Source organism: Caretta caretta, chromosome 21, assembly GCF_965140235.1.
Source record: "Caretta caretta isolate rCarCar2 chromosome 21, rCarCar1.hap1, whole genome shotgun sequence".
NCBI lineage: Eukaryota > Metazoa > Chordata > Testudines > Cheloniidae > Caretta > Caretta caretta.
The window spans coordinates 6,194,866-6,222,142 of NC_134226.1; the positions used below are offsets into that span (position 1 = coordinate 6,194,866).

The 27,277-nt window shown below is 45.7% G+C and overlaps 2 protein-coding genes and 1 long non-coding RNA gene across 9 annotated transcripts in view; 1 reads left to right on the forward strand and 2 right to left on the reverse strand.

The window, feature by feature from the left end:
* The window catches only part of IKBKE (inhibitor of nuclear factor kappa B kinase subunit epsilon), a 32,742-nt gene extending 28,114 nt beyond the window's left edge, over window positions 1–4,628 (reverse strand). Inside the window, exons 1-3 of one of the 3 annotated variants that reach the window (XM_048826932.2) lie at window positions 4,481–4,628; window positions 1,695–1,818; window positions 1–141 (exon numbers count right to left, since the gene is read on the reverse strand). In XM_048826932.2, coding sequence (XP_048682889.1) covers window positions 1–141; window positions 1,695–1,790 — 237 coding nt within the window. In that variant the 5' untranslated portion in view covers window positions 1,791–1,818; window positions 4,481–4,628. Of the gene's footprint in view, window positions 142–1,694; window positions 1,819–2,072; window positions 2,581–4,480 lie in introns of those variants that run through there. The other 2 variants (XM_075122007.1, XM_075122008.1) reach the window with 2 other exon arrangements.
* On the forward strand, window positions 137–26,863 carry LOC142069751 (uncharacterized). The gene is made up of 2 exons (XR_012665705.1): window positions 137–220; window positions 24,200–26,863. It is a non-coding gene; the product is annotated as an uncharacterized LOC142069751 (long non-coding RNA).
* Window positions 16,243–27,277, reverse strand: part of SRGAP2 (SLIT-ROBO Rho GTPase activating protein 2) — a 209,083-nt gene continuing 198,048 nt past the window's right edge. For 4 of the 5 annotated variants that reach the window (XM_048826403.2, XM_048826402.2, XM_048826401.2 and 1 more), the window contains 2 exons: window positions 25,570–25,897; window positions 16,243–22,213 (listed from right to left, as the gene is read on the reverse strand). In XM_048826403.2, the coding sequence (XP_048682360.1) occupies window positions 21,830–22,213; window positions 25,570–25,897 (712 nt within the window). In that variant the 3' untranslated portion in view covers window positions 16,243–21,829. The remainder of the gene's footprint in view (window positions 22,214–25,569; window positions 25,898–27,277) is intronic. The other variant, XM_048826404.2, reaches the window with a different exon arrangement.

A 27,277-nucleotide genomic window follows, 5' to 3' on the forward strand; every position in this document is an offset into this window, starting at 1 on the left:
AGTCTCTTCAACTGCAAACAGCTTGACAATGTTCTTATGGTTTAATTTCCTCAGCACCTCAAACTCTCTCATCTGCACCTCCTGTGGTCTCAGGTAGCTGGCATTATTAAAGACCTTCACAGCAACCAGCTCTCCTGATCTCTGGGCAAGGAGGAGAAAAGGAACAGGACAAATTCAGAGAGCAGCCCCCAGCTGGAATGCTAGCCCGCCAGGAAAACAGGTTAGTGGACAACACATGCTCTGTAGTGTGGGTACGTTCTGTTCTAGAGGGGACGATCAAAACGAAACCAGAAGGCAGCTCAGTTTCCAGGTGGGAATGAAAGGATTAAGGGGGAGGATTTCAAAAGGCGGAAAGGGAAGTTAGATGCCCAGCTCTCATTGAAAATCAAATTCCCCTTTGTGTCATCTTAAAATCTCCCCGCAAGATCAAGAGTACCCCTGGGTTTAACACACTCAACAGGCTGCAGTACAGTAGCTGGTTGTTTGACTCTCTCCCTCCTTCTGTTCCCCATTTCATACCCAGCCTGGCGCCCTCATGCAGTTCCTGTCCTGACCGAATAGCTCGGGCATGGTTAGTACATTGCAGTTTGGAAAGCAAACGATCCTGGCAATGTGTTCGTTTCTTTGTGGGGTTCACCCATTCTCTCCACTGCAAAGCTATGTTTATTCAGTTCTGTAAAACAGCTCCAGCGAGACCTGAAACCATCACCCCACGTCTCTCCTCCACGAGAGTTAGTGGGTTACATTATAAACCATCCTTTAAACCAAATCTCCTTCCAAAGCCCTTCTCTGAACTGAGCAGTGAGAAAACGCTCTGAATAAACTTCAAAGAGCAGAGACGCTGACCAGCATCTGGCCCAATCCCAGTGGGTTAATATCCTAGAACTCATGCACGATACATTCCAATGATTATGGGTGGCATTTTCAGAAACGTTCTGCATTCGCCTAGCTCTCCCTTCCCCCAAGGCTACAGGGAGTTTTACCATGGGGATAGAATGGGAGTACAGATAAGCCAAGGCATTTTGAAAAACCCAATCATGTCCTTGCTCTAAATTACCCCTTGAAAACCATGGCCTAAGTCAGCATCCGAATGAAAACTGGCCTGGATCAGGTTATAACAAGCAACTGCCTTGGATGATTTTGCAGCCTGCTGTCTTCGCTTGCAGAAGACAGCAGTGCAGGGAATGTAAAATGATGATCAACTGTACGGACACAAGATCAACCCTGGCTTTGCTCGCCGGGCTGCGCAGCGTGAGGCGATGGCTGCAGGGTACCAACAGGACACGGAGTGACGGTGATAGAAACCACCCACCCAGGACTCATTTACGCATAGTTGAGATGAGAAGGGCATGCCAAGGGTTTGGCAACTGAGAGCAGCAGGTTGCGTGAGCACATAGAGGAAGGCTTGGTAGCTCCAGCTGGGGGGGCAGCTATGGGGAGTTGGGTTGGGGTGCTTGTCACCTGGGAATTTGAGGGTGGGTTTGGAAGCATGTCACAGATCGGGAGGTTTTGGCAGCTGGAAGATCAGAGAAGGGTTGGTTGTTGAGAGAAGGTTTGGCCTTACGTCACTGGGGGGGGTGAGCCACCAGGTTGGACAGACTGGAAGGGAATCGAGTTGGAGCCTACATGGGTCCATGTACTGCCCGTAAACAACCGAATCAGCTCAGGCTTCCCATCCTGTGCCCCTCACTCACCTTGCTGCGGGCTTTGTACACACTGGCTGTAGCCCCTTGGCCCAGCACATCATCCGTGTTCCAGAGGTAGTTGGGCGTGCTCTGCATTTTCAGCATGAGGCCAGCTCACCTCTGAGCTGTGAGGCTGAGAGGAGAAGACAAGTCTGTGAGGAAAAGAGCCGTTTACACACACAGACAACCCCGGCAGCCCAGCCCCAGTGCGCTTTCACATGCCTCCCTGCTGTTCTAACACTCGTTCCACTTCTCCTGCTCCCTGAAATGAGAGGTGGGACCAAGACACACACAGCCCGGACAAGGAGATGAACCTCCCCCACAGCTTGGAGGATTCAGTTCCCATCCGTTTCCGTAAGAAGCTGATTGTAACACAGCCAGCCATACCTACTACTGCACGGGTGTCACTGAACCAACACAGAACCTCACAGCAGCGAAGTCTGATCCCTATGGGCTAAAGCCCAGCCTGCTGCCACTGCAGCTGTCGGAGAATCTCCATCAGAGGTCAGCAGAAGAGATGAGAGTTGACACACAGCCGAGTTTGGATTCTGTCCAGCAGAGGTCAGTGGTGCACAGACAATACCAATCAGCATAAGGAGGAACAATCCATCTCTAGCAGCAGATCATTATTCAGGGGTTACTGACCCACCTCGCCCCACCCATTCTCCTGTCTGTGTCCACTGCCCCCCGCCCCCAACTCTTCTGCTGTTTCTTGATAAAGTGGAGTCCTTCTGTCTCCCTTAAAAAGCAGCCACCAACCGCCCTCTACAAACAGCACGAAAGCAGAGCTCAGAAAGGATGGGAGAAGTTGGGTAAGGACGGAGCTGGGAACCTTGTGCAGGGAAACCCAGCCAGTAGCCACTCAGGCTGGTAACGAAACACTGACTGATGCAAGGAAAATACTAAGCATTGAGGGCTGCAAGGTAAGAGGCACCTCCCAGCTGTAAGAACAGAAGCCTATAGGATTGCAACACCAGCTTCACAGCCACGGGTTAAAGAGGAAGCACTCAGTTTCCTGCCCAGAAAGCAAAAAAATTCCCAGACATAGCGCTGTCTCTGCTCAGCGTTCAAATCTCACTTACCAGCAGCAGCATTTCATTACAGTGAACCTTCAAGCTCATGTGGTTATTAGAAATGAGCTTGTGTCAAACTCCACAGTGGGACATCCCAGGCTAGAGTGGCAGGTGAGATTGCACATGGGCAGAGGGGACACTGGGCAACAGCTCAGCATCCGAATTGGGATCCAGATCCAAGTTACGCACCCAAACCAGTCATGACAAAGAGCTGAACCAAAATTCCATGTCCAAACATGCCTGAATTTTGTACGCCTGCAGTTCTGTCTCCTGTGCCCACCTCTAGTTGTTCTAGGAAAGGGTGCACAAGCACACGCTTCGACGCTGTGCCCTCACATGATGATGCCAACTGAGGCGTATTCGCGGCTGGACAACTCAGTTTGGAAGTCAGGTGACCACCCCCTAGGGAATGGGAAGCGGATGGGCACATGATGCTTCTTACAAGCAGCGCTCAGGGCTTCAGCAGGATACCCATCCAACCCCACTCATCAGCTCACTCTCCCTACAGGTGAAAGCGGTTGTGCAGAATTGATTGGTGACAAATGGCTGCCATGTTCCACTGCAGAGGTGTCTGTCCTGCTGTGGTGAGCCGAACTTGCTTCCTCCCACCCCAAATACCGCATCCATCATGCAGTGCTGTTGTCTTCCTGGCAGCTGCCCTTCACCCCATTCAGTGGCAAAGATGTACACACATAATTCGCCAAGTGCTTGATGCATCCCCGCTCTCCTTGGAATAGAAGTAGACAGTTATTAGCCAATCCATGTGCACGGCCTGCTTCTCCAAACTGGAAATCATCCCTTCCAGCTCTGTTTTTAGGAGATGTCCAGAGTCTGAGTAGCCAAAACATTACAAGTCCATGGTAAAGTGAGCTTGCCGAGCCGCATGGAGGACACCTGCAGTGCAGCACCCTCTGGCCTGCGCTCTCCTGGCATGTGCTCTAAAATTCCAGGCAAAAATAGATCACAAAACCTAAGATCGGAGATAGGGACCTTCTTCAAACTAAATCAACTTCTTTAAAACGTGGCTCACCGAAAAGGACACAAACCCGGTCCCTCACTCATGGGAGCGGGCACATATGTCTGGAGCATCCTCTGATCTAATTCTACAGGCTCCCTTAGATCAGCACCCAGAAAAGAAAATGAGGAAGAGTCTTGGCGAATCCTCATATTAATACAGAAATGTTCTCAAGGTACAAGTGGCTAAAAAGAGCAAGTGAGCCCGCCGATGTTCTTGCCAGGATTAACATGGTCTATCAGATCATGCCAGATGATTTAACAGTAAAGAATTTACACCCTGAACAAGAAAGCCAGTTCTGCTCTAGTCCAGCATAGAATATGTATTGATCTTGGGGATATCACCTCTAGTCTCCCTCTGTTTCTCATCCCCCCACCCCAAGACTTCGTTTCGCAGCTGTCACCAGCACATGATCCATCTCTCTCTCACTGTCCTGGTCTCACACTGTATCACATGCAAGTGGGGATAACAATGCATTTCACTATTGTTACAACATAATACCATGCTACAAAAATGCACACACGCACACACCCCAGCACTATCTGTAATCCTGGTTGCACATCAGGGGTTTCCATACACCACCCTAAGCATAATGCAGTGTAACAAAGCCAGCGTAGATGCCAAGAGAGGAATATTCCGTAGCATTTACCTTGCTCTTTACATCTGCAAGACAGACTGTACAAACATGAAAGGAAATTCCCACTCACCTGAAGACAGCAGCTGGCTCAGAAGCAACGTATGCAATGAAAACCCTTAAGTGCCCAGGTTGGAAGCCATGGTGTGGGAGAAGCTTTCACTTGAAAGCAGCCACAGGGACCCCACACAGACAGGGATGGATCGCAGTCCAGGCTGAGACTTTCTTTCTGCTCAGACTTCCTGCTTTCTTTTTCTCTTAAAGGGACACTGTCCAGTTTCTCCCTTGTCATTTGAACACATTGCGAGCATCGACACAGTACCCCTTTTCACTGAGCTGACGCACATCAATGCAAATCATTGTTCCCTGCTTTGATGGACTTACAGTAAAAGCAAAAGGGACCAAATCATGACCTGCCTGTCAAGCCATTGAACTGAAGTTCATCTCCAGTGCAGTGTTCTCTCTCTCTCTCAGACACACACACACACACAAAAAATTGTCATGAAAAGTTAAACCAGCCCGGTACAAATTCTGCTCCCTCACCTTAACAACTCTGTAATAATTATCCCATCAGAAGCTATGAAAATGGGTGGTGGTGGGGGGAACAGCCCTTCCCTAACCCTAAGGATAATCCTTGCCTTTTTTTTTTTTTTAAAAAAGCAACAAAAATGTTGAGGTCTGTATTCCATACAAACACACACAGGAGGATTAATCCTGTGGACAGGGACTCAGCAGATCTGGGTTCAATTCCTGGCTCTCACACTGACAAATTCTCTTTGTGACTTTAGGCGAATCACTTTAGTCTCTCTGTGCCTCAGGTTCCTATCGGTAAACTGGGAGTAATATTTCCTGTGTATGTCTTCTCTATTTCATTTGTAACCTCTCTGAGGCACAGATGCTCTCTCACGACATCTAAGTACTGCACCTTGCATAAGGGGGCTCTCTCTGGATGATGCTGGAATAAAACAACTCAATAAAGACTATGTGATGTACTGTCACTATAGGACTCTCAATAGAAATTCATGTCTTAAAATTATGCTTTAAGTCAAAATTGCACCCTGAAGAACACTAATCCTGTCAATTGCTACAAACATCAGGGGGGCATTGTATTTGCCCCACTGCAAATCACATTTTTATTTTACCTCACCCAATGACATCACTTAATACAGATCTGCAGGTCCTACCAAGTTCAACTAAAGCCCCCAAACTGATTTTGGAAGCTAGTTTTAAATTCACTCCACTTCTGAAACCAAATATGCACAGTACACACTGGATGGGCTGCTCCATGTTATTCCTTCAAAGCAGACAAAGATCTTGGTCTGTGTACCTGGGGTATCTGGACTGCTACCCATGAAAAAAAAGTTTGCAGTTTGTTTCTGTTCTCGTGACTTTGCACAGAGTGTATGAGTGAGCCGCAGTTAACATAAGGAAGAGGCTTCTACCAGTAAAGAGTCTGAAGGGAAATTCCCACAGCAATTTTCTCATGCAACCCTGCCCAAGGGCACAGTGATATTAACAAAGCCAGAATACAGTGTTTCATGCTCACATTCACATGACTATTTAGAACACCCACTTCAGCTTTGCAGACTGCTGCGCCTGCATTCAACTTCCAGGGACAGAGCACCTGTTTAGTGGCTAATGCAGGCACTTTAAAAACAAAAGTGTATTTCCAAGCCACACAGACAGTTTTACAAAGCACCAGAGGAAACCCTTTGTGTATTCATGCCGTTGTAAAAATGCCAGCTGAGACGTCCAGTCTTGTGCTTTAACCACTGGATCAGCTTTCCTTTCCTTTTACTGCCTTGAGGGCTCCCCATAACCACCACACACTTGTCAAGGAGCCCAATTCATGCACAATGGCTTCCTGTATCTGGCTTCCCAAAACTCCAATGAACGGACTACCTGAGCTGATCCTGAACATCAGACATGTTCAATGAACAGGGGCCTGTCTGTTTCAATGACAGACACCCGGGCTTGGAAATTCCAGTGGTGATCATGTGACCCAAGCCCATAGCTCAGAAGAGCAACCAAAACCCTTGCATTTAAAGTCAGAGCACTCAAAACCAAGCGCCTTTCGTGTCCTCTGACTATTCACACTACCTCGGCTTTCACATATGGCTCTGTGGATTTGAACTAAGGGTGGTGATGAGACCGAGAGGAAGGAAGCAAATAAAATATATTTTGTAACAGCAAAAAAACAGCCTATTTGGAGGTCCTTCTACAATTCCCTATTCTTTTGAGAACACAGCTCTGCCTAGCCAGACCCAGCAGAGGAACAAATGCCCCCTTCAATCAGAGGTGGCCCCAAGCTACAACTTCAGGTTTAAAAATCCCTCAAACTTTTGGGAAGTTACGATTAGATTGTAAGATCCTCAGAGCACAGACCTCATCGAACACTGTGCAGTGCTGAGCACGGGGAGCCTCTGACCCTGTTCAGAACGTCTGAGCACTACAACACACCCACCATGTTTGGATCCAGCGCTGGTGTTTCACAGGATGGATCCAGTTTCCCCCAAGCTCTGGGAAAGTTAGGGACTAGATCCAAGTTTCCCTTATCTTTGCGCTCACTCTCTGCTCTTTCACCTTTAAAGCTTTTCTTGTGGTTTTTCCACACAGTGCAAAGTTTACCACCCCCACCCCCACCACAATGCTGCATCAAATCTGAACCAGATGCTCAATTCCTTCTACTGATCAGAAACAATTGTAAACCTGTCATCAGAAAGCAATGAGGAAAAAACCATGGAATTATAGAACTGTAGGGCTGGAAGAAGCCTTGAGAAGTCACCAAGTGCAGCCCCCTGCACTGAGGCAGGGCCATGTAAAGCTAGACCATCCCTGACAGGTGTTTGTCTCACCTGTTAAAATCCTCCCACGATGGAACGGCCACAACCTCCCTTGGAAGCCTGTTCCAGAGCTTAACTATCTCTATAGAGTTAGAAAGTTTTTCCTAATAACCAACTTAAATCAGCCTTGCTGCAAATTAAGCATGAATTACTGCTTGTCCTCCCTTCAGTGGACATAGAGAACAATTGATCACTGTCCTCTTTATAACAGCCCTTAACATATGCCCAGCTCTGGGAGAAAGGAATCATAGAAGATTAGGGTTGGAAGAGACCTCAGGACGTCATCTAGTCCAACCCCCTGCTCAAAGCAGGACCAACGCCAACTAAATCATCCCAGCCAGGGCTTTGTCAAGCCTGACTGTAAAAACCTCAAAGGAAGGAGATTCCACCACCTCCCAAGTAACGCATTCCGGTGCTTCACCACCCTCCTAGTGAAAAAGTTTTTCCTAATATCCAACCTAAACCTCCCCCACTGCAACTTGAGACCATTGAGATCATGCTACGGCGCAGCTTGCCCCTTGGAGCAGGAATAGACACAGGGAGTCAAATTCCAAACACAGTGATAAAGTGTATCCAAGCAAGGTGAAACTCTCTCAGACAGACCTCAGGGGTCCCCCTTTCACATACTGGCAGCAGTGGTACAGTATAATGGGCGGCGGGGTGGGGGGAGAGGGTTTGTCAATCGTTTCCCCGAAGCTGAATTAGTGACACTCCACAAGGTGGCGGTAGAGGTTCAAAAATAAAGCGGGAGGAAGGAAGGTGGGCGTTTGCCTGCGGCCTTCTCCAGCTCTGGGCCCGAAGAGGCAAGCGTCAGGCCTGCAATCCCCACCCGTGCTCTAAAGGCCCATCTTCTCCAGGGCCCGCAGTGCCGATCCACCTCCCACAGAGGAGCGAGGAGACTGCTGGGTGCTGCGCCCACCATCCCTCCTGGTCTGGTCTATTCAATTCAGTCTAGGCTGCACTCTGCCGTCCTTTAACATCGCAAGTGCTCCAGGGACAGGGCCACATCTCTTTCTGTCCTGCACACCCCAGGGCACATGGTGAGGGCTCGGTCCGTGGTGGCACCTGCTCCAGCTACATCTACCGCAGACCTGCCCCGTCCTGGCCCTTGGTGGGGACACGCACGGAGACCAGACATCCAGACCAATGAGGCAGATGAAATCTGACATCCAATGCGATGCTTTGCACGTGCTCTTCGGTAGGAAAACCTTAGAGGAATTGTACACATAGGAACGAAGAGAGACACTGCAACCTGCAAAAATCCATTGCAACAGGCCAAATATCTTATTAGGTCTCACATCGTACACTCGGAGCACCCAGAAGGGGCCTCTCAGCAATCACCCCAAGGTCCTGCCCCATCGGCCGCCAGCACCAAACTGTAAGACAGCAAAGCTAGACCCTCGCGACTACTAGCCCCCAGGAGCATTCACCTCCTTTGGAACAGCCAACTCCGTGACACCATTCAGCCCTCATCAGCGCTTTCCACCCTGAACGTGCTTTACTCACATGAACTAAGTCTCCCGCCACCCCCGAGCGTCAGCATTTCTCCTTTTAGAGAGGGGCGAACCAAAGCACAGAGCGGGGAGGTGATTTGCCCCAGGTCGCACATGGCTTTCACTGGCAGAACTGGAATTAGAACCCTAAAGAGCCTGGATCTCAGGCCTGTGCTCAAGCCACTAAACCATCCCATGCAAATGGCAAGTGAATCTCAGTGCGAGGTACATGTGCCCTTGCCCACACCTCCCAGCTCACCTCCAAGGCTGGGGGCCCCAAACATGGCAGATCTCCAGTCAGCGTAACCTCCGCTGTAAGTCGAAGGAGAGAATCTCACAGAATGGGAAAACGCCCAGTTCATTTACATTTGTAACTAGAGGAGAAAGAGCTGGCTTTAATGAGGTATCCTCAGCAGAGAGGCCTGGGGCCAGGTCCCAATACCCTCCCATGCATTGAGTAGTGCTTTATTCTGACAGTAGTCCCGGCCCATTGATTTCACCAGGGCTGTTCACATGGTAAGGTGCCACGCCAGTGGGAGGAAAGGTGGCAGAATCAGGCTCATAAAAACAGAGGAGAACCTGCTGAAAGGTCTGCATCTCCCCACGGTTCTGAGGGAATCACACCTTTCCCAGCCTCCTTGCTACAGAAGCTCTTTCTAAATGGGTCTGGAGCCTCCACTACTTAGTCACCTCTTAGCTTCCTAGCTAGGAACATTCCCCCACCTGGCCTTTCACTTGTCATTTACCAATTCATTTATTTTTCACTGAAACAAATAAAATCAAATGTGCTTTTGGAGAGGGGAGGAAGGGTTCCAACCCCCCTGATGCCCAAGCTGCGATAAATGATCTGATTAAAAGGTTTTAAGAGATTACAGCATCTGAGTCAATGTCATCGGACAGCAACAGCTCTAACGGAGAATCAAAAATCATTTTTATTTGTGTATCCAATACGCTAAAAAAAAAAGGTGTGTGCCAGGAGCCACCTGAGCCCCTGGAAATCAATGGAGACTAATTGAAGATTCATAAAAATGAAAGGGATGTTCAATTCAATCAGCCTGTTGATTTATTGAAGAGGACTTTAGCAGCAAGGAGCCTGATTTCCTTAAAAGCCCAGGCTCCCTGCTGCCGAGATGGAGCTTGTGGGGGATGGAGTCTCCCCGGTCCCAGTGCCGCGCCTCTGTGCCTTGGAAAGCCAAGTACATCACAGGGGCTCTTTGACAGATGACAAGGGAGGATTTGCAGGGCACCACTTGCTCGCTTGGAAGCCTAGACCTTTTACAAATGGTTTCGGGCCCACTCCCACGGACTTCAATGGGGCATGATCAGGCCCTATGTTATATACAGCCATAACTACAGGCGCGGCTACCCGCACTGCCTAGAACAATCATTATTGGTATTCTCCTAGCACCATGAAGCTTCAAGGGAGATCCCGGTCCTGTTGCACTAGGTACTGTGCACGTGCAGGATCTCCATGTGTGTCAGCAATGTGGGTAGGGGGCACAGTTTTTAGCACCCACTTTACCCTGGAGTCAACGACAACAAAAAGATGCAAGGAAGGCAAAAGACAATTGCTCTCCATCATTGCCCGTGCTGTCGAATGCACAAAACCAAACTGCGGGAAAGAAACGACATCTGATGATGTGGGTTTTAGCCCACAAAAGCTTATGCCCAAATAAATTTGTTGGTCTATAAGGTGCCACAAGGACTTCTCGTTGTTTTGACGTTAGCAAAGAGACAGTAGTCGAGAGTCACCTTAGGGGCGACTTGTAATCATAGTAGGGGCAACATTTGCAAACGTAAGTGTGATTGTTAGGTGGCTGGTGTCCCGTGGCACAGAAATACAGGGTGCTAAGCAGAATCTTGGGAGGCAGAGACGGAAATGACTTGCCAGGGCACCTAGTACATTCTCCGGCGATCAGTGCAAGGCTGTTTCCTACAGTACATTCTCCATCTGAATTCCTTTTGGGGATGGAGTGTGTGGGGGTGTCCGTGGGGCTAGGCTATCACTGTACCCATAGCGCTGAGCAGCACTGTGGGAGAGACCATAACCTTGAAGAAAGGAAGACAGATGCCAGGAATCAGATGCTCCAGGGGTCCAAACAGCCCTACCGGTGGCCCTGCGGTGCTAGGTGCATTGGGACTGCCCTATTCCAGCCCTGCCCTTGAACACCCACGGCACTAGAGTTTGCGGGATGGGCCCCATAGGACAACACAGCTGTGCTACAGGCCGTTTGTCCGGGGAATTCTCCCCCCCATGCCCCAGCCTAGGAAGTTTTTCCAACCTGGGTGCACTGGCCCCGTCCCTCTCTAGCACTCCTTTCCTGCCAGGCTCCTCCTCGCTCCTGGAAGGTTCTCATTGTTTGCTGACGGGCAGCAGCAATAGACTCCTACCCACCCTGGAACTGGCTGGGCTACAATGGCCAGTGAGTAGGAGGGGTGGAGCCAACGCTCCACCCATTCTCCAGCCACCTGCTCATGGGAGGAGCAGTAGCCAAACAAATAGTCCCACTTTCTCCTACACTGCTGGATCAAAATCCAAGTGGCTCCTGGAGAGGTATGGGGAAGGTTCCTACTCCCTTATGCGAGTGCACAGCCCAAGTCAGAGCCTAGCTCACTAAGAGCACATAGGCCTGCTTTGGTTCCTGGCCAGAGGCTTTATTGTAACAGAAAAAGCATGACAGAACCATGCAGGGAACGCAAACTGATCAGATGACATCCACCAGGGACTCTCTTGAATCAACAAAGAGACACACCATAAAAAATTCCTCAGTTAAGGTCTCTTACCAATTAGGTTAAACCAGGCAATAGACTCTTCCACCTTGCTGCAAAGCAGCCCTTGTACTTCTGAGACAAGCCCAGGGTTTCCAGCAATAGTAGAGAAAAGTTCTTACCTGTAGAAGAGAGAGCTTTGAGATACAAAGGAAGCGGGTGTCCCAGCATACAATTATTGCTTTACTCACTGGGGTGTCTAGTCTGGTTTATGCTGTTTCCATTTAGCACGCTGTGATTTAGATCACTAATCCACGAGAGAAAAATGCCCAGCTTCTTGACTTTCCTGCCCATACAGTGGCTGTGTTAGAGAGAAGTTGCATGGGATGACAACACCGATTAAGTAGATGTAGGGGGTCTTGCTGGGGTTCAGTGTCACCCTCCATGGCCCCAGTAGTTTCAGAGGGAGCCAGTTTCCCTCCTGATGAGAGTTCAGCACATGATTGCGTCCATGACTAGCTGCACCCAGCTGACTTCCAGCACAACACAAAATGGTTTGGTTCAACACCAAACACCCCTCAGTTCCCCACACCAAACCCTACTTTAAGTTACTAACTATTTGGACCCTAATCAAAGAAGATGTTTATCCCATAATTACAAAAACCTGACGGGATTTCACCTTCCCCAACAAAATATTGAAAACATAAACTCCAACTCACGATCCACACAGCCAAACCCTTTCCCCCAGTGGCAGTTTGAGCCCCTCCTCTCCATGAGACCACCAGCAAGATGAAGCATTTTTTAATCAGCCCATTGCAGGAGGAGTTCATGCTTCATCCAATCCTGTTTGTTCCCAGACAGGTGTGTAATCTAAACTGGATGGAAGCGGAGAAAACATGCAAATGTTAGCAGCCTGGGTGTCCATTAACAAATAAAATTCTTCCCTGTGCTTGAGCTCAAGGCCAGCAGAGCTAGGAAACAGCCCCTGGAGGGAGACATGTTTGGAAAGACTTGTGATATCCAGGTTTGAAATTCACCAGCTTTTGGGAACCAAGAAATCTTGGAGGCTCTGAATCAACCTTTTCCTCAGTGGATTCACTGCAGTTTACTCTGCATGTTCTTCTGATTTAGGCACTCAGATTCCATGCTGATGATTAACCTCCAAAAACCTGTTAGAAGAACCTTGTACTGTTCTCTAGGAGCAGATATCAGACCTCTCAACATGTGGTCCTATTCCCATAGTATTTGAATGCCCCCCAAACCTTAATTAAATGTCAAGTCAAAGCCCTGTGAGCTGTGGAAATAGGGATGGAGAGTTGAGGTACGGTCAGCTAGAATGACCTGCCCAAAGATCACACTGAATCCATTGTAGAGCTGGGAACTGAACCCAGAGCTTGCAATTCTAAGTCCGTCACCTTAACCACAAGAGCACTCTTCCTCTGTAGACTACCCTAAATGGGGCTCTGGTGAAACATTTGTCCTGAGAACCAAGAAGCTTCAGCACATTGGCTGACAATACATGAAAATACACTAGGACCCAACTTGGTGAGGTGCTGAGCACCTTTAGAGCCTAGTGGTCCTGCAGGGGACCGGACTAGATGGCCTCTCGAGGTCCCTTCCAGTCCTACAATACTATCTTGCAAGATGAGGCCCTTGGTTTTGTTGGTTTTAGGCATGCCAAGGGCACTCAGCAGGGGGCGGAGCAATAGATTCTGGACAGGAAGTCAGTTTAGAACAGGGGTTCTCAAACTGGGGGTCGTGACCCCCTCAGGGGGTTATGAGGTGATTACGTGGGGGGGGGGGGGTTGCGAGCTGTCAGCCTTCATCCCCCAAAGCCCACTTCACCTCCAGCATTTATAATAGTGTTAAATATAAAAAAAAATGTGGTTTTCATTTATTGGGGGTGGGGAACGTCACACTCAGTGGCTTGCTGTATGAAAGGGGTCACCAATACAAAAATTTGAGAATCACTGGTTTAGAAACAGGGAGGGCATGCCCAGAAGAACCTAAGGCAATATTCAGACTTTTTACTCTTATTTCAAATGGAATCCATTAAAAAAATAAAACCCACACAGTAGGAGTGTGAATACCTACAGGGCTATAAACATCATTAAGTATATAGCAATACAATCAATCGCTCGGGGTCTTTTCAGTCATGCTTTATATCGAAACAACCCACTGGGGTGCATATAGCCCTGCATAAACTTGTCTTAAAAATAAATAGTTTTACATTACAAAGAACCCACTTAGAAGAAAAGACAAAACACTCCCTTATGCTCCTTTCCCAGCCTCTCCCTGCTGTGAGTGTCCGGCTGGCCTTCTTGCCTCCTTCCAGGTATGTCAGTCAATAGGGGAAAAACACAGCCACAGGCAGAGCTTTTGAAAGCTGCCAGTGCTGGGCCAGTACACTGGACTATCACTACATACAGCAGACCTTTTGAGTGGGCCGGATCCAAAACCCAGTGAAGTCAATAGATTTCCTGGTGAAGTCAATGGAGTTGGCATCATGCTGCTACTGAAACGGATCAGAAAGCTCTGATTTCAGTGCAATTCAGTGACTTTCACTCTTTGCAGTCAAGCTTCCTCGTGCTTGCAGTGAAGTGTCACTCCACTGTGATTAGTTTCTACCATGTGGAACACCTTGGAATGCTGCAGTTGGGAGGGTGGGAAGAGAAGCTACCAACTCCTTGGGTGGGTCTATGGAGTTTGGGAAGGGGGCAGGAGGGGAACCTGGCTCCCAGTCTTAGCCACAGCTTCTCCCCTCACTGGGAGAGGAGCTAGCCCACTCTTGCAGCGAGAAGTGGAGCTGATCTTTCTACAACTGTTCCCACTGGAATGACGACCTTCTAGAGGAACCCAACGCTGCTGGCACCTCCTGCACCTGATGAAAAGGGACTATGCTCCTAGATGGAAGGAAGGTTCTTTGCTTAGATCCTCTATAAGTATCACACAACTCTCCTTGTAGGTCCAGATATTCAAATGCTCAGCACCCACACCAGCTCAATTCCCATTTAGGCAGCTAAACTAGGGAGAGATTTTCTCAAGGGCTCAGCACACAGTGGCTCTGAGTGTCATACCTCCAAGCGATTTTGTAAGTCTGACAAAGCAACTGAAATGCACCCCACATACTCTGCCATCTTGAAACATCTGGCCATTTATTCTTGGTGCCTAAATAGGAACCCAGATCTTTTGGAAATCTGGCCCATGGTGACATATTTCTTTTTAAATGGAGCCGTGGTGGAGTTCAAGGTCGTATAGATCAAGATCAAGAACAGGCTGCAACTATATAGGTCCATAATGTGAGTAACCGGACAGAAAACAGGAACTGGGAGGTGGCTCTTAACAGGACACAGACGTCTCTTGGAAATGTACAGAACTGCAAAGCTGAGCGCCTGTGGCACCTTGCCAGGAGCCTGAAGGTCATGCATTGTTTGCATATTCATTTGCACCTTTTTTTTTTTAATCAAAATTACTCTGCCCTGAAATATCTGCCTCTACCTGACAGATGAAAAGGAACAGCTCATTGGCATTCACCAGCAATTTTAAGGAGAAATCATGGTTCCATTAAAATCCCTGAGACCAGAATCTGGTGGTTAATCACTTCCGCCCTATCACATGGGAAAAAGGCATCCACAGACTACACCACTGGCTACTGCTGGTCTGCAATGCAAGAAACTGCTGCCCCGTACTGCACATATGAAAGCAGCAGGCCCTACGCACAAGCAGCATGGGAGATCTTACAAGAACAATAAAATGCCAGTATGAGGATTGCGATGCAGACAGCAGAAATAGCAGCACTGTATTCCTACCCTCCCTGTGCCCCCCCCGCAGTAATGTGCCCCACCCCCCGCAGTAATGTCTCCCAAGCATTTGCTCTCCTGTCCGTTCCTGTCGAGTGATTACGCTGACAGCAATATCACTGCAGGCTTCTTGTGGCACGAAGCATAATCCAGAGACATGCACACAGCATTCCCAACACTCCCAGAGACTTTCCTCTTCTAGACAGCCATCTGCCTCATGCAGAATGACTGCCACACACTTCAATTCCTTCCCAGTTGGCTGGACTAGGAACTGAATTACAGCTGCACACTGAGGACTGATGCCTGCAGTCAGTGGCCTGCTGAGCAGACTTATTGCTGCCCACGTTTGAGACGTGGTTCACATGCAGCCTGCCAGTGGACTAGATAGCAGCGGATTCGGTAGCTCCTCAATACGTCGTGTTAAAGTGTAATTCAGACTCCACTCCAGAGAAGGACGTTCTCTACTAGTCCATACGTAGGGAGGGGGGATTGGACAAGAGCATGCTTATCTTGTGAGCATCTTATAATGGGTGCAAGGAAGAAAAGACCATGGGCTGGATTTTCTGATGCTTCCGGCTGCATTTGTGAGGCAATGTGATCCAATGGACAGAGCACTGAACTGCGAATCAACAATTTTGGGTTCTGCAACCATTTCTGCTGATCACTTGGGGCAAGTCATTCCACCTGCCTGTGCTTTCATATCACCCAACTGCAAAAATGTGCACGGTGCTGCTTACTCACCCCGGTAGTAAGAGATCCGTGGATGGGAAGAATTCCTACTGAAGCTTTGTGAACTTTCCTCAGCTACTTAATTTCGCCAGTCTTCTCTTACACTGATTTTGAATCTAACGAAAACTCCAAATCTTCCACAAGTCAGTACAGCGCTCCTGGCTAGCCCCACCGCCCCACCCCACATGGTCTCATCCTTGCCAGCAGCCTCTCTCTCTCCAACTTATACTCACATCCATCATTTATAGTCTGTAGGTCAGCTTTTCCACCATACCCAAAACATTTATTTCTCCAAAACTACTGCTAATAACGACGGATACATTGTTTCCTCCAGTACGGCTTTACCAATTCCAACACATGTACTCCCCTAATACTGTACAAGACTGTACCAAAAGGGGAAGAAGATGTACCTCCATATTGTACATAGTTGTATATACAAAGTACAATTTTACACAATTTTTTCAAAAGTAAATATGTACACCATATATATATTGGTGTAGAAGACATGAAACAATGGAAATTGCCTTAACAAGAACATTTCATCCCAACCCATTAAACAGCGGCTGTTAATAAAAAAACAAAGAACAATGCACTGTACAAACCCTAGCCCACCTTTGTGAGATTGAGATTTTTTTTTAAAAAGATTGCTGGATTGCAATCAAACTTTCTTACATACAGTAGAATCAAGACATCACTGATATTGTTTAAATTTGTAAGAGACAGTTTCATCCATTGCCCTATTTTGGCTACGTTTCACATAGCTGGTCTTTTAAAGAACCTGTTGCTTACAAGTATTGCTCCAGCAGTTTGGCATGTTCCGAGCCCAGTTCCAGGGAACTCAGTTTATGTAGATTATAGCACTCTGCCTCTAGAGAAAGGCTGGTGAAGTTCACTTATTACAGAGCTGCTAAAATAAAGGGTCCATCTAATTTCCATTGCAAACTGCTGAATATTTACCCTGCACTGAGGCTTGGACTATCCAGTATTTGCACAGAAAGGACTCTTCCTCTTGTTAATCCATTTTTGGAAAACTGGAAATCCATTTGCCCTGAACAATGTTACTGGAGGTACAGCATGAGAAACTCCAAATTTTCCAGTTTTAAAAACAGTTGTTTTGGCTCCCGCTAGATCAACTGAAATGCAATCTTAGATCGAAGCTTTGGAAAAAATCCATTCATCTCCTTCTTGGTATTTGTATGGGAACAGGCGGAGGTGAATGTTTGAAAAGCAGCTACTGCACACCCAGTAATTTGTGCGTTTCACAGCAGACTGTTTATAATGGTTCCCTTGAGCCTTTGTGTGGGCACAAGAGGGTGGGTCAAGTATCATTTCCCAGTACAAGTGGTTGCACATAGAAAGAGATGATGTGGGAGAGAAAATACCTTGAGAGATGATCTGTCAGGCTGAAACCAAAGTGGAATTACACTCACCACCAAGTGCTTATTGCCTCCTCTTGCCCAGACGTAGGAAGCATTCAGCACAGAATGAGCTTTAACTCCTAACGTTTAAGAATTGTTTCCTTTTGTGAAGTCCTGTCTCTTTTACTGGTTCACTAAAGACACCCATGAATTACCTGTCTCCTGGTAACTAATGATACATACATGGGATGTCCAGCCAATACCAGATGATTTCACAGAAAGGTTTTTTTAAAAAAAAACAACAACAAAACATTATGTTAAAACTAGTTTCCATTCTGAACGCTCCCCGCAGCCTGTTTCTGGGTTTTTATTTTCATTTTAGTTTCACAGTTTTCCTAGCTGGTGGCACATGGCCCAAGGAGGACATATTTGTGTTTTGGAACAAGTCCCTATGGCATCAGGGCTCGATCCTACAAAGTGCTGAGTCCATAAGACCCCAATCCAACAAATCAACAAGCACATTCTCAACTTCAAAGAGACTATTCACATGCTTAAAGTTAAGCACATGCTTATTGGTTTCCTGGACTGGGGCCAGAGTGTTCATCATTTGCCGAGATCTATTGAACCAACTGTCTAAATAGATATTTACCCATCCCCAGCTACTTTATTAGAGCATTATACCCTCCTGGGGAAATAATCTACCTTAAAAAAGCCACAATGTGTGTTTCACTAATTGACAGAGCCAGTTCAGCCGATCAGGTAGACACATATATACAGAATTTGTGACGTGTTTGCTCTAGGGAAGCATACTTCTGCTGAAAAATTCAAGCGAGCTCTCACACACCCACCCTTATGTCCCAAAGCCCACTCCATGTTCCATTAAGTGTTGAAGTTCTGACCAACACACACAAAAGAAACAGAGTGAAGACTAAAACTCCACCTTTAACCCATCTCTTTGTCCAATATTGCAGAGCTCTCCCTGATGTGGGGAATGTATCTTAGTGATAAAATTTACCCGATACCGAGGTATAACAAGATGCGGAGGCTCAAGGGATAGAATTTCCTGTCTGAACTCTCAAGTGTTATGATTTTGAGTTTGTCAGACTTTGTAATCTGAACACAGAAATGTGTAAGAACACACTTACATTAAAAAAGACCATATGAGGTATTCTTCATAGGAAGCCCGAAGACTCTCTACTTTTAAACAGGCATCAAAATATATTCAGGAGAATTCTTGCACTGTCACAGTGTACTGTAATTATCTAATGGTTTTCTTTGCAATCAAACATCCAGTACAGATAAAGTGAACATTTTTTCATCATGTCTCATTGTTTTGACACAGACTAATTTTATAGAGCTCATATTACCAGAGAGAGGCAGAAATTTAGCCATCATTAAAGCACATTGCTTAACACCCAACTGGGGATGGGAAAAATACCAGGTTGGTGCTGCGGAGACTACTGACCCATCACCTGAAACCGTGTTTTATTTTTAAAAGTTTTGCTTTGGATTATTCTAATCCATCATTTGATAAGTGACAGATTTATGTTCTTACAGAGTATTACCAAGCAGACATACATTATTCCAGTTATCAACGCTTCTTTTCTTTAAAGGGATATACCATTAATCTGACACACACACGTAACTGCATCTCTCTGAAGATCTAATATTTCTTCTGTGAAATAACATAGAAACCTCCCCACCCAACACACAGTGTCCTGTTTCTCCACGCCATGTTGATCTCTTCAGTAGGATGCCCAGTGGACATGTTTCAGGCACGGTCTTTTCCAGTTTTCCCTCTCTCAACAAATGGTAGTCACGCTTTGTGGCAGACTCCTCCTGCCCCACAAAGTTCATAGCATGAAGCAGAAAAACCACTTGTGACTTGTTTATGTGTTTCATGCTGGTTAGATAGGCCCAGACAACATGGAAGAGAAAAGATGCCCTTCAGACTGCCATGTTGCTAGGTGTACGTTTTCAGTGTAAGTCACGGTGCATACTGAAATTCCAGTTGATTTGCACAGGATATTGTTGATCATTATAAGTTCTTATTCCTCTTGTCAGTAGGATCTTCCCAGTGTTGTGGTCGTGAGAGATTGGCATAGTAATTCCATACGCAGACAATGGCTGTTCGAGTAACCTGAAGTTTGTTTTTTTTAAACCTTATTTCCACTCATTTTGTGAGCCTTGAAGACATGAGATCTTGTCCTAAGATGCCTTGTATGGCTGGATGTCATCCCTTGCTAACATGAATGCAACGCATAAAATAAACTAAAAAAATAAGGCATTGCAAAGAGTGAGTGAAAGTGAATTTACCAAGAGATCCTGTTCTGTTCATTCCCTGCGTAGTGACATGCATTCCCTTTGGCCGGTCATGATCCCCCCAAAATAAAATATTTGCCACAAAGCTTTGTCTGAGTGAAAAATAAATCACTAGCTGCTTTTTAAAATTATTAGTTTCCAAAAAGAGACTGAGATTCGTTGGTGTTAGGAGTCCACCTGAACCTGAGAGCAAATGAGCTGGTCAGAGTTGGGTTTCATTCCCTTTGATATGGGCAGGTTAAGATCTGACAGAAGTAACACACACAGTGCAGTGTTTCCAAAAAGATAAGGGTTGTTAAATGTTAATTAAGGAAATAAACAATTAAAATGGTCCCAACAAATCTTTTTCAGGGGTTTCTTTCTCCTGTAGTCCATGAACTTCTCATGTCTCCATAATTTAAGTCACAGAGAAAATCAGTCCTTTTTACACAAGCACTCATACAAAAAATTCTTCTCTTTCAAAGAGATTGAAAAACAGGGTCTATCCAAGTAACCTCCTTTAAAAGGAATTAGAAGTGGATGTTTAAGGCCAACTCGTTCTTAGAGATACAACATAGCTTGTTTTTATTACAATGCTCATTAAAAATCACAATCTGCATTAAACCACAAAGTTCAGGTGTGATTCAGGCCCAAAAAAACCAAAGGACACTCAACTAGAGTGGGGAGAGTCACCTTCCTTATGTCGTTCTTGCTTGAGTAACTACGAGAACAGAAACGGTAGGACTAGTCAGACTCCAGCAATATTTGGGCATGATGGGCGAGGTAAGGATGGAAAGTCAGTTGCAAGATCCCTTGGTCTGGTGGGGCTGAGAGACCCATGACCTTAACACAGCATGTGCCTTTATGGCCCCCCCCCCCCTTTTTAATTCATTAAATATATGCTAGCATTCCGGAAAATATATTGCCATGAAAGTACAGAAGAGTCCATATAGCCTGCTAGCAGCTGAAGCAGTCACAGTCTGTCACACACATATATACTAAGAAGTCACTAATTTGTCAGCAGAATCGCTTGGAGACATGATGATTTATTGTAGAAATATGTATTCAAGCAATTTATGAGCTGGACAGTGTACTGCCAATCACCCATAGAGCATGTTCCCACCACTCTCCTTATGCCAAGGTCCTCCACAATAGTTCATAGTCATGAGAGCCATAGAACGAAGTGTTTACTAATCAAAAACAGGGCCAAGCTGCGAAGACTTTCACAATCCAGCTTTAGGGATGTTCAGAACTGGGGTTTCGGTTTCAGCCCATCTCAACTTATGATCAGGTTAGGAAATGCCACGCTTGTGAGAGCACAGCAGCTGGTTTTCAGAAGGTAACTCGTTTTTACATTCCACCTTCCAAGTTCCCACTGAACAGCACACAGTGCATTATAGTCCAACGCCCTGAAAGTTTCATTTTAAAAGAACAAACCTGCTTTTAAATACGGGAGCACCAAAACAATTGCACGGTGGCCATACTCAGCAATTATATTTTTTTCCCTCCTCAAACTCAGAAATAGATTTGCTTTATTTAAATCTGCACCAACACACAACACGGAACTCATGTTCCAGAGCTGAGTATTTGTCATGACAACTTTCAGTCAAGGGGAGAGTCTGACATGGCTAAGAGCTAAGACTGCTGAAAGAGAAAGGATGTAATGGAAATCGAGACAGACCCTTCACAGCAGTGGCACCAGCTGGAAATGTAATAATGCACAAGAATCAGGCATGTCCAAGCTCCACATAACTAGTGGTACCAAAACATGCAGTAGACTAAAATCTATTGGATTGTTTCCCTGTGGTAATTGAATATATATAAGTCATTACACCAGTATCCAGAACATGGCACCACTGAGTACTTCTCTCAGTGGCCAAACACGAACAAGGCATCAACTATAAACTGAGAATCAATTCATCAGTCCTTTGTGTTGGCCTCACCACTTTCACAGTGACCTGATGTTCTATTTTCTGTCTGTATTTCATAAGCAAGGTACGCTGATGTGGTGTGCATGTGGCGAGGCTTAACTACCCACATCTTCGCTCCCAGGGAGCATTCCTGGCAGTCACAACTTACAAACTAACCTTCAGCAGAAGTCCGAAACTAGTTAAATAGGAATTTTCACGTCTTTAATATAGTCCCCTCATTTGAAACAACAAAATTATATCCACAGTGGGGCTTCTCGTTCAGACAGTACAGGACTTGTCAGTAGGCTGTTGAGATGCGGAAGCAGCAACACCGGGGCTCGTGGCATTTGTTTTGGGGAAAACTGCAGGCTTCGGCCTCGTGGCTGGAGGTTTAACCTGGGCGGCCATTTTGACAGACTTCCCCGGCCTGAAGGCGCATGGGATGTCACCAGCAGAGCTGGCGCTCCGCTGGAATGCGGGTTCGGAGTCCTTAAGAATCTGAGTATGCAGAGGGCTGGAAGGTTCTGAGGTGGGTGCCACAACAGGGGAGGTTTTCAAAGGCTCCAGGGTGTCGAGGACAACATCTGGTGTGTGCTTTACGCTGCTTTGCCTTTCCAACTCCCGCAGTTCATTCAGAGCAGTGTTCATGGTAGCTTCTATGTCCTGCAAAGATTTAAAAAAGACTGAAATGATCGCAGGGGCTAGATACACATTAACAAGCACACAGTTCTGTAGGAGTCAATTGCAGAGACAGTTCATTTTTCTTCAGCTCCAGGCGTCAGCAAATCAGCAGCAGCTAAGGGTTAATAGACTTTAATTACCATAAAGCAAAACCAGTGTTAGACTGTACATGCTAGGACTATTGACTGTGTATTTAGCTGCACATATAGAAAACAGTTAGTGATATAACATTAACCAGCAGTAGGGAAACTAATCAAGTAATTTTTTTCAAGGCTAGTTTTATGCTTTATTATTCCTGAATTCTCTTATGTTTTCACCAGGCCATCAAAGACACACACAAAATCCCTCCTAGGCTGAACTACAGAGAAAAAAAACCTGCAGTTTCAATTGATATGGATCTATTCTTGTCTTTCTTTTTTTGATAAACAGAAGGATAATCCTCCAATGGTACTGTGGAGAGTAACTCCTTGAAAGGATGAAATCATGCCTTTCACTGCTTCCTACATCTTTTAAGGGTGATAGCATCCTACGATGCTGGAATTTGCATGGGTTACCTATCCATCTCATTGGATCTGCACATATGCAAGGGCTAGTATCCCCCATGAAGACATTGCACTGGACCTGTAAATCATATTGAGCTTTTAAAATCCATAAAAGATATTGGAGACATTTGTAAAATACAAGTTGTCAGCATTTCCCTTCCAGCTTACATAATAGTGTAGGTAGTAACCAGGAGGTATAGAGAACTTTGTGAGACCGATAAGTCAGTGGGTTTTAGTCTCAGCTATATGGAGACCTACAAGTTTGCTAAGACCTCAGCTATGGGTTGGAGTCCATTGAGTCTGTCCATGAACAGAATTCATGGGAGTGTAGAATGGTTTAGCTTTTCCAGGAGTCAGTTTAGCTACAACTTTTTAGCTTCCTTGGTAGCTTTTTTAGGTGCAGGGGGAGGTAGATCAGTCAAGGAGTGGTAGAGAGAACCAGACACGGTGGCTTGACACCTCCAACCATATACCAAGACCAAACAGGTTTTAAGCAACACACAACTATGAAAGATATGTAAAAAGGTAAGATTATTATTAGTGTCTGAACTGACATGATGTGGCATGAAAGGGAGCACTCACTTAATGCAGCCAATTTTTAAAAACTTTTGTTTCCACTAGAGAATTATGAATTACTGGACTTGATATTGTGGCAAGAAGAGACTGAAGAGAAAAAAAGTGACAGTTTAATTGAAAGACAAAGATTGATTTGTGTCAACCAAACCTCACAAGAAAAAAAATGTCAAGACAATGAGATCTGTACATTACCATCTCACAGAACAGAGCAGGCCGAAGAACTACAAGGACAAAATATAGCCCTCTCACCCCCCCCCCCCGCCCTCCCCCCCCCAAAAAAACCAAAAAAACAAAAACCAGAGGATGTAATAGATATTCACTTGGATTCTGGGCAAAAGGCCCATGTTTACATTACAATAATCCAATATCAAGTATAAAATATCTACCACCACTGATTTGCCTGTAAAAAGGTGTTTTATTCATTTTCACCTACCCACGCCTTTTGGGGTGCTTTTGAAATCATGTCACTTTTTGTTCCAGAAGACTGTAGAAACTGGCCTTCTTGTGTATCTCAGAGTTGACTTTGTAACCTGAAAGCCAAGTGTTCCTTAGCTTTAGATCGATCCACCACACACTGAAAACAGCTGGCAAGGGCAAGCATGTGTAGACATATCGACAGTTTGGAATAAGGGGCAAGGGGAGATCATCCAGTGAGTAGGAGGAAGTCAGCTAGAGCCTGTAATACCTACCCATTTATCTGCATTGCTCTCACTCCTTGCAATCTAGGTTCTACTTCAAGCATCTGAGTGTTTTAGATTTGCTCTGTGATGTGTTCTGGCACTGGTCAGTTCTGGACAGTGCAAGCTCAGATTTCATTGTGAATTTCTGATTATTTTTTCTATTGACATAGGTCATTACTGTCCCAAAGATGCAAGAGATGGAGAGATTTTGTGCATAGAGATGAGGATTTTATGAGAAAAGTGCTCATGTCAAAGGTAAGATGGAGGGAGATACAAAATAGTAGGGGGGTTTAAAGATGAACTAATAACAAAGCCCCTTTTCCCTCTATGCTGAGCAGAAAAACAGAACAGGGGAGATTTCCCTCTCCTTGTCATGTATGCTGACTTGGTCTCAAATGCAGAACACCATCTCTGCAGGGTTAAGGAACAGCTGTGTATACACTGGTTGGACACCCGACCACATTCCTTAAACACCTGTCTAAAGAAATCAAAACTTCAAGACCATTTTATTTGAAGGTGGCTTTTTACCACACATTGAAACCTACAAGTACCAGAATACAGCACTATGAAAATAGAAGAATGGGGCAAGTCTGCTTTTATTTTGATTACACTACTACATATGCCTCTAACATCTAACCACAGTCCAACAAGCTTGTTCAACTGGTGAAAGGGTTTAAAATTGACACTGAATACCCTGCTTTTCTCATGCCCTGGAATTTGGTTTCTTTAATATTTTGCTGACAGCTTTGGAATCAGAGTACAACTTTTGGTGATGGACATACCCAAACCTTTGAAACTGTAGAATAATAAATGTGCAGAAGTTTCTATTTAGTAAAGGATTCATCCATTTATCTTTACTCATCTGAGCAGTCTCACGGACTTACCCGACATACGTTTACAGGATTAGATTCTAGACACGTAGAGGGTTAATATTTCATTAATCCAATGCAAAGGATACAAGCTGTAAAACTAAGCCACAATTCGAATTTGAAACATTTGATTGTAACAGGCAGCCAAAGAGACAGGTATCACAAATTCTTGCTTCCTTGCCCCACCAATTATAAATAAATATACCAATAAATATCCTACAACCCGTGTCTCAGCTGCAGAGACAGTAAGAAAAGCTGCAACACAAATAGATGATGGCTCAAAAATGCAGAAAGCCAAACTCTGAATTGTGCATATCTGCGACCTCCCCACTTCTTTGTACTGCCCACACGAGCCCAGTGCATCTGTTGTGCAGTAACCGCTATGAGAAATTTAGGGAAATAACTAGGTGGGTGGATACACACATTGCTTAGCAGAGGAGTGAGTGACAAGCACAGGGAATTCAGCATCTGTCTATGAACCCGTGAAGTGCTGACAAGTGCCAAGGGTTGGAACACACAATCCTCTCCCCAAGCCTGAAGGATAGAGGCACCACACTAAGGAGTGGTTTACTCAGGAGGAGTTGGGTAAGGTTTAAAATCATGACACGCTTCCCTTACAAATACAAAAGAGAAACTTCACTGAACCCTTTATGCCAAGCAATCCCCTTTACCTGCGCAATGACCTCAGGATCCATGGGCCGATGGTTATTGAAACTCTTTGACCTGCCTGCAGTCACAGTTTTACGGATCTGTGGGCTGTCTATCCTGTTCTTCAGAGATGAGTGCCGGCTGATAGAATTGAGGCTGCCATGGCCGCTGATGGAGCATTTATCTGGTACCTCCTTGGGGAGACTCTGGCTCATAATGGGCTGAGATGAGGGTCTAGAACTAGCTGTGGCTCCTGGGGAGGCTGGTTCCACCAGTGAACTAGCCAGTCCGTGGCTGTCGCTTTGACGGAACGCTCTTCTGATGCTGCCTGACTCTGGTCTCTTTCGTTGCCTTCCAACACAGAAGCAAAACAAGTCAGTACAAGCAGGTGTCGGGGATGGGCCATACCTCAATATAGATGTCCTGAGACAACACAGAGGACAATGGAAAGAGATCTAAAGGTGGCCTGGTTGTCACTATCACTCACACTAATCACAACTACAACACTTGTCATTAAAACAAAAGTGTGACTCAAATCCAACCCTTGGGGACATTTTGGTAGATAATGTTTGTGTTTTTGTGTGTTTACATATACATTGTTAGATGTTAACAATGTAATCAAACAGTTCCCGTCTATGCCGTATTCTGTTAATTCAGAGATCAGAAGGACCTCCAAACATTTAAATGAACTGTAAACATAGTGATATCACTGGATTCGTCTCTCTTTGAAATGTACAGCAAATCACCTACAAATGGTGGAAAAACAGGCAGTTGCTTTATGTTAATTCATGTAGCTAACTACCCATGATGACTAGGAAACAGGTCTACTTCAAAGTCTTCATGATTGCCTATTGTTCGCCTAAGGACTCCGACCTGTCAAGGGAAGGCCTGGAACTGTATAAAAACCCCTTGGGTCCTGATCCTTTTTATCTCAGATCTGCTTGATGCTTCATGCAGGGGAAGCCTAAATCCTAAGGCTGAGATCCCCAGACCTGCCTGGATCACCCTGAATATGAACATTGGACTATAACCTATGGACTATTTCTGAAAGAATTCTTTGCAACTACAAAGCTCATCATCTCTACTATGTATCTGATCTCAGAAACTGTACTCATGTCTGTATGTGTACTGACCTTTTAACCAATACTCACTCTCTTCTTTTTAAATAAATTTTAGTGTAGTTAATAAGGATTGGCTGTAAGCGTGTATTTGGGTAAGATCTGGAATATTCATTAACCCGCGAGGTAATGTGTCCAATCCTTTGGGATTAGTAGAACTTTTTCATATGATGAATAAAATTTTCAGTAATCCCCTCCATATTTGACTTGGGTGTCTGGGTGGAGGCCTAAGGCTGGGTTACTTTAAGGGGACTGTTGTTGGCTTCTGGGTAACCGGTGAGGTATTACAGAAGCTGTTTTGTGCTGGTCTGGTAAATCTAATTATTGGAATATCCGTTAGCTTTGGGGATTGTCTGCCCCATCCTTTGCAGTTCACCTTAACTGAAGTAACTCCAGTGGGGCTCCTGCTCACACATGGTTATGAAACAAAGATTTTGCACTTTTAACTAAAATAATTCTGTGTCATCAGCTCGTTTGGCTGCCTGTTTTCATGATATTAGAACAGCAGAGCTAGTATTTTTGGCTGAGCTGCCGGGTAGAAAGTCTAATCCAACTCTGGGCCAGAGGCAAGACGACATTTACACCAAGTATAGCTGGTGACCTTTCAGTGTGC